The sequence below is a fragment of the Protobothrops mucrosquamatus genome, unplaced genomic scaffold (genome assembly GCF_001527695.2).
Source record: "Protobothrops mucrosquamatus isolate PMUCROS unplaced genomic scaffold, P.Mucros_1.0 scaffold39, whole genome shotgun sequence".
NCBI classification, from domain to species: domain Eukaryota; kingdom Metazoa; phylum Chordata; class Lepidosauria; order Squamata; family Viperidae; genus Protobothrops; species Protobothrops mucrosquamatus.
The window spans coordinates 72,541-83,600 of NW_015386421.1; the positions used below are offsets into that span (position 1 = coordinate 72,541).

The following is an 11,060-nucleotide window of genomic DNA, read 5'->3' on the forward strand; positions in this document are numbered from 1 at the left end:
GATGGGATAGGAGATAAAAATACGGTGTATATACATGTTGCATGCCTGTTATGGGGAGACTTTGTCCACACTGTCCTCTTCATAGAAAGTTGAGACATGGAAACCACAAATAAAGTTCTTGAATTGAAACAATTGCACAAGGTATGCTGATCTTCTCAGTTCAAAAGCAACAATAATTGTATTCACCATGAGGAAAAAAAATCCAAATCTAAAGGGATCATATTTTTATCATATCACATTTTATAAACTTACTGGAAGTTTTCTAATTTCTCGAACTCTTCTGCAGGCAAGAGGCTTAGAGGAGAAAAGGGGTGAGGCAGGAAAATAATTGGTTGCTTTTTGAGCTATATTTGCTTTAAAGGCAAAATTCCCTACACATTTATTTGAACAAAAATGTTAAATTGAATAAATAAATAAATAAATTTCCAGTTTAATTGTTTAAGGCGGATACATAAGAAGGAAAACCATGTTCCACTTACTACATTTTAGTTGCAATATTTTCTGACATTTCACATGAAGGCTGTCCCTATGTTTCATAAACCCACCCGTATGATTGAAATGTCATCTTCCATACAGGATCCTTCAGAAGAATAGCAGTAACGGTAGCAGTAACAAGATGTTGCGATTTTCAGTGTTCCTGTTCCTTGCTGTCTTAATGCCTAGCACTGGAAATATACAAACATGTTTGAGAGGGGCTGGTCACAAGCCAAGGCCTACCAGAGAGAGATACTTGAAGGAATGTACCATATATGCCAAATGTAAGTATTGCAAAATTGTGTTAAAAATTAGACTGTATGTGACCAACAGGCTGTGTGTGGATGCCTTTGTTAACAGGAGGTCTTGAAGAATTACTTCGTATTTTATCATTTGTTCACACAACTAATGTGAGCTAAATGTCATGATGCAGTTACCTGCGTGTGTTTGTGTGTGTGTTGTGTGTATATACCTACCCGCATGCACACAAGGGGTTAATTGATTACTTCTGCGCTGAAATAATAACAAAGTACAGGGATTATAAGGATTAAAAATAAAAAGCACAGAAAAGAATAAAAATGAATAAGCAAGAAATTCAAGGCGAAGTAGAAGTAGAAAAAAAATGATAAAGTTTACACCAAATCGTTCACTACATCTCTTCTTACTTTGTATCCTTGTAAATCATTGTTCTTCCATACATATCTATACATCACTTCACAGGTTGCATTTTGCTCTTTTAAACTTCTCACATCACTTTTCTGAGTATCTCATGAACTCCCTCCAGCCACGACTTGTAGTCTTCATTTTATTTCAGCCCATTCACACCTACTTCATATACCAGTTTTGCAGTTAGCCCTTAATTCATCCACTCTATAGATTAGAATCAAATCACTTCAACATACTTCTTTTATATAAGTAATTCACTGACTAAAAGCTAGTGAGGTGGGAGCCAGTGCTGCTCAGTTCAGGTATATATGTAAACAGGGAGTTGGTGCATTCCAGTGCCAACTGGAGAAAAAAGGCCAAACACCCATTGACCCAAAAGGGTAGGAGGAAACAGACCAGATCCTACCCGCTACCTTTCTACAGCATTTGTACATCTTAATTTTTTTTCACCCATTTCCCAAAACACTGTACAAAGCTGTTCTCTTATCTATTTATTTACTTATTGATTGATTGATTTAACACATTTATATGACTCATCTGGAGCAGTGGGGGGTTGTGGATTTTAGCTCTGCATTTAACACAATTCTTCCATACACACTGGTGTCTAAACTTGTCAATCTCGGACTTTCACATTCAATCTGCCTTTGAATTATGAACTTCCTGTCTGGCCGCTCTCAGAGGGTTAGATTAGGCAACTATATCTCTTCAGCCCTTATTCTTAATACTGGCTTCCCACAGGGCTGTGCGTTGTGCCCCCTACTTTACATCCTCTACACTTATGACTGCACCCCCACTCATCCCAGCAATATTATTGTTAAATTTGCAGGTGATACCACAGTGGTGGGGCTATCTCCAAGCGGGATGAGTCTGCCTACCAGGATGAGGTGGAGCAGTTGCTCTTGTAGTGCAGAGACAATAATTTGGTTCTCAACACAACTAAGACCAAGGAGCTTACGGTAGATTACAGGAGGAATAGATCAGACATTCAGACCCTGATCATCAGCGGACACTGTGTGGAGAGGGTGGCCAGCTTTAGGTTTCTGGGTGTTAACATAAAGGAGGACCTAACCTGGAGTGCTCATTTTAAAGCATTGGTTAAGAAGGATCAGCAGAGATTATATTTCTTGAGACTTCTCAGGAAACAACAACTGAATGAAAAACTGCTGGTGACCTTCTACCACTGCTCCATAGAGAGCATTCTAACTTATTGCATTTGTGTGTGGTTTGCTTGCTGCACAGTAGCAGATAGGAAAGTGTTCCAGAGGGTCATTACCATTGCCCACAGGATTATTGGCTGCCCTCTCTCCCCTCCCCCGGACGAACTGTACAATTCCCGTTGTCTTAGGAAAGCTCAAAATATTCTTAAAGACTCACCTCATCCCAGACATTCTTTTCTTTTGAATTATTACTATCTGGCAGACGGTACAGGATAATAAAAACAAAGACAAATAGGCTGAAAAATAGTTTTTATCCCAGAACTGTAACCATATTAAATACCATTGTATAGTACAACATTGAAGTGCAATATTAGGAGCAGTGCAATGGTGAATAGAATATGAAGGATATGTGTACATAATGTATGTTCTTATTTGTGGTTTTTACTTGTGTGTAGTGTTCACTGTGGACAGCACTTAATTTTGTTGTGAGTTACACAATGACAATAAAGATATTCTATTCTATTCTATTCTATTCTATTCTATTCTATTCACATATGGGTGATTGACATTAAAATTCCACAATGGAAAAACCCATACTCACCTACCTCCATTGGCAGCAACAGGCACAATTACACTCACCTCTTGATCAGCTCCATGTCAACCTGATGTTCCCAAACCTGCTGATAGAACCATGTTTTTGGGGCCCTCTAGAAAAGTATCAAGGTGGGTGGCAATTTTATCTCTGGGGGAATGAGAGGAAGGGAGTCATTGTAGAAAGGCCCTTTTTCTTGGTCCCACTCAATGTACTTATTTAATACATAGGACCTGTAACATACTTATTTCTAATTCCATTCTTTCTACTGTTCCCTCTTCATCCACTTTCATTGTTTTACTCTCATGAAAATTATTCAGCATTTTCTCTGCCTTTTTAAATCTTAACTATTGCTTTCTTTGTCTTATTCTCATTTCTGTAGTAGCTATGCAGATTTTTTTCATCATCCATAGCCTCTTTCAGGTCATCATGCCACAAATATCCTTTTCCATACTTCCTACTAGAACAGGGATGTCAAACTGCCGGCCCGCAGGCCAGACACATCACGCGGAAACCACGCCCACCCCATTGCCAGCAATAGCAAAACAGTCCCGATACGTTGCTCAACGTCACGTGACTCGCGAGTTTGACATGTCTGTACTAGAATATTATTGCATTTTTCTGTGGCATTGTGTGACATCACTCTTTTCATCCTATTTTAAGCAGCTTCCATATCTTTATTGCTTATGTCCACTTATCATTTATTCTGGGAAGAGAGTAATCTATAATCTACTAGTTTTAATCCAGGATTCATACTTTCTCTTCCTGTAACAGCTGCTTTCACAACTGCCTCTTTTTTTTCTTCCATGTATATTTTTTTCCAGAGCTCATTCTTGATGCTGCTAAACAATAGTCTGCCAAGAAAAATCTATGCGGTAGCTGGGAGTCAACAACATCCTGTTGGCACATAATCAATCCCCACTTTCAGAACGCTTCATTACTCTAATTTCCTTCATTAATTGTTTCAATCTTTCATCATAAACAATTAAACCAGTCATTGTTTTTTCTTATTTTTCTATATGTAACTATGAATGGACTTGTGTTAAAACATGTATTCAAAGTAGACGTTTTACCAAGCAGATATTAACCAGTCACTATTTTCATACATTCATGGATCTCCAAATGAGACCAATTGTTTTTCTGTACAGTTTAGTCTTTTCCCACCCATCCACCCATCCCTAATAGAATAACAAATGGTCCACAATGTTTTGTTGAAACTCATCTCTAGTTGGTTTTTTTTTCCATAGTTCACTGGAACTTAATATGCAACTATCACCACCTTAGGAATTTCTACTTTCCAAAGTTCGCACAACAGTATAGATGCTATCAAGTCATAATGTCTGACATAACTTCAATGCTTTCGTTCAAGCTTTCATTTCCCCATGTCACAAAATCAGACCACCTTCTGTTAAATTTTTTTTTTCTTTGTTTTACAGATTCCCCACATATCTATTTTATTTTCTTTTAATTCTTACTTTCTCCTACATTCCAAATTTAAAAAAATTGCTACACACAGAGCAATCACTACAGATGAGCCCATAGGCTCACCTCTGCCACGCAACTGAGGCCGACAGTAACATTTTTAGTAAGATAAAGAAAGGTGAGGATAGGTGGGTGGATGGATAGATGATAGGCTTTTTAAGACATGAAAGATATGCACATTTAGGTATGAAATCAACAGGCAAAGGAAGTAATCAATTATGTGGTGGCAAATAGTTGAATGTGATTGGCTGATAGCTATCCTTGCTCAGATATTGGCAAGAAAAGCAACTAATTAGCTGTCAGTTCTCTGAGAGTTTCATTAAATTTAGGAGGAGTCAAAACAGGCCGACAAGTTGCACTTTCAAGAGGAAGAAGGAGAATAAAACAATTCCTCATCTAAAAGTATCCCACAACTCAACTCCAATTGTAATAAGCTTGGCTTTTGTGGGTAATTAACTAAGTCAGAGACTTCACAGTTTTAATTGTGTTAGAAAGTAAGCCTTTATTAACAATTCTTTGTTTTTTAATTCCTCACAGCCGCCTGTTGCTCTGCAGACATTACCAAAGAACTGGCTCATTCACCGGTTGTTAAAATAGATACTACCTTCTGGAACAGATGTGGAAATCTTAGCTCAGTGTGGGTTTTGTTTTGTTTTTTCTTTTCCACATGTTTCTAGGAATATGCTAGTTGCCATATTTCTGCCATAGTTGCTGTTTGTAACAACAGCACAAACATAAAGAAAGAGTCCCTGGAAATTAGGTGACATGAGTGTACATTTAATACATTACATGGTTTGTTGTGCAGTCAGCCAGATGTTTAAACTAGATTTGGCATTTTTATCTAACTATTGAGTTTTTTCCCAAGGACCTGAGACAGGCAGATGTAAGGCAGAATGTAAGCTGTTCCAAGTGAAACTGCTTTTTGCAATTGACCGATTGCTGATTTTCTTAATGTTGATGATATTCAAGTAATGCTCCAGATGTTGTTTTCATTCTTCTTCTTCTAAAAGTATAGTTATATTAATAATTATTTTTTATTGTCCAAAATCCAAAGATTCCCGAAGTGACATAGTATTAATTCAATGCAAGGCAAATAAGGTAGTCCTTGACTTACAACAGTTCATTTAGTGACCGTTCAAAGTTACAATGGCACTGAAAAAAGTGGCTTATGACCATTTTTCACACTTACAACCACTGCAGTATACCTATGGTCACATGATCAAAATTCAGACGCTTGGCAACTGGTTCATCTTTATGACGGTTTCAGTGTCCCAGGACCATGTGATCACCCTTTGTGACCTTCTGACAAGCAAAGTCAATGGGGAAGCTAGATTCACTTAACAACCATGTTACTAACTTAACAACTGCAGTGATTCACTTAACAACTTTGGCAAGAAAGATTGTAAAATTCACAACAGAAATTTTGGGCTCAGTTGTGGTTGTTAAGTTGAGGACTACCTGTAATTAAGACAAGGTAGCAAGAGAGACTTTGTGGAAAAAAAAGGTAAGACAGGTGGCCTATACATTTTATAAATAAATAAATAATACATCCTCTATTCAGCCTCTAGTGTTGATACCCAGTGTTATCAGTGAGATCCGTAAAGTATTAATGTAGCCTTGATATGAAATCTAGCATTTACTTAAATAAGATTGCAGTATAATTTCAGAATTATAAATCTAAGGAGCAACTGAGTTAAACTTCCCAAACAATTTTCCAGTTGGTTTGTTGGAGATTTTTCATATAATAACAGTGAATGTTTTCCTCATACAAACAGGTGTGAAGCTTACATGAAGAAAATAGAGTGTTTTTATAGGTGTTCACCATATGCCGTTAAGTGGGCTCATCCCAAACATGCAGCTGCTATTTCTTCAGTTCCCATATGCAAAAAATTCTGTGATGACTGGTAGGTGGACCTTCTTGTTCTTTTTTAAAAAAATTAAAAATTCTGTTTGCAGTTAAATTTATTAATAATTCTTTGTTTTTTGAGGTAAAATAAAACTTTCCTGTGCAATTTCATTATTCTTAAAATCTTGTTAACTTTACCAATAACTTTCTTTTAGCATTTTTTAAAAATATTGAGAAGTAAATCCACATGCATATTTCCAGGGCAGGACAGAGTATTATTTTCAATTCTTGTAACAGTATGCATCATTCATTTTAAGATGATATTCCTTAGAAAAAGAGACTTTGAAATGATGCAGTGGGCTTTCTGTTATTGTTATTGTTTTATAATAGCTCTGATCCATAGATCAGATGGCAAGCTACCAATTTTTGTTTTGCTATAATTTTAAGCTGGTGTTAGCAAAAGTCTGATATTCAAAAAATAAAATTAAAAATTTAACTGGAGATGTTGAAGATTTTGGGAATGGCATGTTTTTTTAACTGAATCTTAAATTTTCAGGTGATGCTACTTTATGTTTATAGGTTCTTAACACAAAAACATAGCCTCCTGGATTCATTCAGAATCTCCACACAAACATAGAGGTAGTGAAGCTGTGGAACTCCACATAGAGGTAGTGAAGCTGTGGAAAACTTTCAAAGAAGTGTTGCTGCAAAGTGTTATTTCAAGACCTGTAGTACTTTAGAGCATGACACTAACAGAGTGATCTTTTTTAATCTTCCCTATCAATTTTCTGCAGTCTCATCTGCAGAAGTGAAGACAATTATAGGGTCAAAACCACCGAAGACTTTGAGGAATAAGAAATGGAAACAATGAGGTGCACTCTATAAACTCCAGAGTGGTGCTAGAATATTTTCATCGCTAGGTTGACATTGTAATGATGAGGAGAAAATAGCACTCTTTGGAAACTTGGATTTGACCATACTACTAGTCATTAAGTACAATATTATTCTTCCCTACTTATTAGTCTAATAGCTATCACCTAGGAAAGTTACAGGTTTTTATTAACATACATTCTGTCATTGTAACAAGCCACATGGTTTAGGTCAGGGGTAGGCAACCTTGGCTCTAGTTGCCTACCCCTGGTTTAGGTATATTATTTTTTTTACCTTGTCCAGAAAATGTCCTTGTTTTAAACTGCCCTGTACATTTATAAATAATATCCAATCATATCCCGAAGGAGCATTGACTTGATTTTTTTTTAAAAAAAATTAGTCAATAAAATACATTCTTCTATGTTGCATTATGGGGTGAGGTGGTAAAAACACAGATAAGGCCTCTACTTTTGTGTCTTCTCTTATAGGTATGAAGCTTGTGAAAGTGATCAAACTTGTGTCAGCAATTGGTTGACTGATTGGGAAATTGATGAAAAAGGAGAAAATCACTGTAAGAATGAATGCATCCCAATCAGTGAGGTAATGTATTGTACAGTAAGCTACTTCTGAGGCATACATAGTACCCTAATGTTAAAATGTTGCATGGCTTTCTATACAAGTAGTCCTCAGCTTAAAAACATTCATTTAGCTACTGTTTGAAGTTAAACTGCCCTGAAAAAAGTGACTTGTGACTAGCCCTCTCATCTAACAAATTAATGTAATTTAACAAGAGGAAACTCATATATTCACCCTCTCTTAAATTCTAAAATATTTTAGTATTGCTAATGCATGCTACCAATCATTCTTTTAAATAATATACCAATAATGCCATTTAAGTTAAAATGCAGACTAAGTGCATAATTTTGAAGTCTGGCTTCCAAAATTTAAACTCAGTAAGAGGATATTAAGGTAAGATAATATACCAATATTTATTTTAAATTAGGTTAATCTGAAATGAATGTTTTCCAAACAAAAAAATATATTGCTATTGTACAAAGGGCATCTTCTGTCATTTTGCACATACAGCATAGAAATTACAGTGACACCTTAGTACTCAACTGCTTTGAAACTCACTAAATTTGATACTCAACGCATTTTGACATGAAAATTTTGTCCCGGTACTCATGCTTTATTTGGTACTCAGTGCACAAACTAGAACTCATCAGTGACTCACTCCATTATTCCTTATGGGAAAAATTTGTTTGGTACTCACTGTTTTTGGTATTCATCGTACGTCCTGGAACCAGTCAATGATGAATACCGAGGTACCATTTTATCACACTAGTTTAAAAAGCAATGCATTACTATATTTTGAGATATCGTTAACACTCCAGCTAGAAATCTGGAAGATGTCTGTTATGGGAAGGAAGGCTGATCTAGAAATGCATGTGTTGGCCAGTTCAGTGATAGAATTCATGCATCTCTAGATAAAAGGAAAAATAGGAAAATGTTTGCTAGAGATTTTAGAACAAATGAAAACATAATGAAGCCCCAGTGCCACACACAGCTCCCAAGCCATCTTCCTGAGAACATGTGGGGTGATTCACTGAAAGTAAGTCACTCGTCCTGTTTCTGTCTAGAGAAGGATGTAGTAGATTCCAAGGCAATCAACTTCACTCAGGACAGATCCTCCAACAGCAGCAGCAACAGCAACGAAGATGAATTCACTAATATAAGCGCCATTGTTTCCCAATTTTGAAACTAAAAATGGATGAATATTATAGTATGAACTTAAACTGTGCAATTCCTGGCTATCAAAGGTTGCCCACACATATGTCAGAAAAAAAAATACTAATCAAATGAAAATATTGGATTAAATGGACAAAATCCTTGGTATGATTATAAAATAAAGCTCTGTTTATAAAGCTAAAAAGAAGAGAGGCTAAAATTCTAAACAAAGGATTGGGTAAGAATTGTTTCTTTTCATCTCCAATCCTTTTAGCCACATAGTAAAGCAATTAGGAAATTTCTGATATGGTTTATGCTTTGGGTCCTGAATGAGTGAATAAACTAGTTTCCCAATCCACTATCCCAACTGAACTGGGCCACATCCTGCCTTACTTTTTCATAATAGCCTAGATGTAAAGATCAAAATAAGGAGGACAGTGTGGTTCTGATGGCAAATGATACTATAAACCAGACCATTTATGAATTCTAGATGTATGCCAATGGAACTGACATGTGTGAGAAAATGTGGGGTGATTCACTGAAGGTAAGTCACTCCTCCTGCCTCTGCCTCAACATGGATGAAACGGATCCCAAGGCAATCATGCTGATTCGGGGTAGAGTCTTGGGCAGCAGCAGCAGCAGCAGCAGCAGCCTTACTCGCAGCATCAACGAGGATGATGTAGAAAGATTCTGTCAGTTCAGGTTGAAAAAGGAAAGAGAGCTGAGGAACAGGATAATGGCCTGGCAAAATACAGTAGTGAACATTCCGGTTTGGGTAAGTAATATTAGATTATTATTTTTATATAATTGCCACTATTGGCCTTCAGCAGCTCTGGGCATCTAACCACAGTGATGCCCTAATGCAGTGGCTCTCAACCTTTTTAATGCCGCGACCCCAACCGGTCGTAAGTCGAGGACTAAACCGGTCGTAAGTCGAGGACTAAACCGGTCGTAAGTCGAGGACTACCCAACCGGTCGTAAGTCGAGGACTTTCCCTGCCCGGCAGTACCGCGCATGCGTGGTTCCGCCCCCTGCGCTGGCCGAGGCGTAGCTGGCAAGCGGCAGAGACGGAGCAGGCCGACCACCAGCTGGCCCAGCCCAAGGGAGGTAAGGCACCCGCCGGAAAAGGGGAAAAAAATGGCGGACAGCCTTGCTTGGCGACCCCCGTGAAATGGTCGATCGACCCCAAATGGGGTCCCGACCCACAGGTTGAGAACCACTGCCCTAATGGTAGAACGTGTATTGCAACATCACAGTGCAGGCTCTGCTCCTTCATACTCAGAGGTGCATAAGGGGCAGAGTTTGTATTACAATGAGGCATGTTTCTTCATTTCACTCATTGCTTCTCTTCCCTTTATCCATCATGCAGGCACCTTGTCAACGGCAAAAGCAAACAAGTAAGTAATAAACAAATAAATGATAGAATTTAAGACTGAGATGCAACTCACATAGCAAATGCTTAAACATCAAAATCAGCATTGGATGTCCCAAAACTAAACAGAAACTTGGTAAAAGGAAATTGTCCTTACCTAGCAACAAGAGTTAAAGAATTAGAGAGCTAAACCGATTTCTGCAAGAGCTTTCTGGTTTGCTCTCAAGACTGACTGCTCTCATGATTGGAAAGTGGGCTTGTGGAAATAAAGAGTCTAGCAATGGCAAATCAAACAAGCATCAGCGCACACCAGAATATATGGTGAAGGGCTTGGCTGTCAGAACTAAGAGTACAGCTGGGATCAAAGGTGTCTGTAGAAGGAACATTAACACTATCCAAACAGCAAACATGTCTAAATGATCAAAGCCTGCACTTTTTTTGTATTTTGCTTAAATAAAAAGGGCAAGGTTCAGTCACCTGATTGTAGCTGCCATTTTGACACTGTTGACATCCATCCCTGTAAACATCCCTACTGGGATCAAAGCAGTAATTGGCCTTTTGTAATTGACAGGTGGAATTTTTGTCAATGTGCATATTTTCTAAGTGCCATTCAAGAGTTTTTGGCATGGCACCCACTGTGCCAATAGACCATGACTGGTTTATGCCATAATCTTTCAATTTTCAGATCTTGATATTTTGTGATCATCTCCAATTCTTTGTCTTTGTCTTCTATTCTGTTATCTCCAGTATTGCCACATTGATTATTCACACTTTCTTCTTTTTAACCAGTTATTTCTGGTGTCTTCTAGGCCAAACTCCATTACTATATCAGTAGTAAAATTCTTAGTGTTTGTCAATTCCTGGAATTCAATT

The 11,060-nt window shown here is 37.5% G+C and overlaps 1 protein-coding gene across 1 annotated transcript; it reads left to right on the top strand.

Annotated features, from left to right (window-relative positions):
* Positions 1-616: 616 nt before the first annotated feature.
* On the top strand, positions 617-10,107 carry LOC107283404 (riboflavin-binding protein-like). The gene is made up of 6 exons (XM_015811298.1): positions 617-758; positions 4,909-5,008; positions 6,147-6,275; positions 7,576-7,687; positions 9,306-9,590; positions 10,072-10,107. Exons 1-6 carry the CDS (start codon positions 617-619, stop codon positions 10,105-10,107), a joined length of 804 nt encoding a protein of 267 aa, XP_015666784.1.
* The last annotated feature ends 953 nt before the right edge of the window (positions 10,108-11,060 follow it).

What these genes read in the sequence shown, in the direction of transcription:
- LOC107283404 (XM_015811298.1), top strand. Translation starts at nt 617, where the DNA reads ATGTTGCGATTTTCAGTGTTCCTGTTCCTTGCTGTCTTAATGCCTAGC. An exon ending in AAAAAATTCTGTGATGACTG is followed by an intron (nt 6,276 to 7,575) that starts GTAGGTGGACCT and finishes CTTCTCTTATAG; the next exon opens with GTATGAAGCTTGTGAAAGTG. An exon ending in TAGTGAACATTCCGGTTTGG is followed by an intron (nt 9,591 to 10,071) that starts GTAAGTAATATT and finishes GCAACATCACAG; the next exon opens with TGCAGGCTCTGCTCCTTCAT.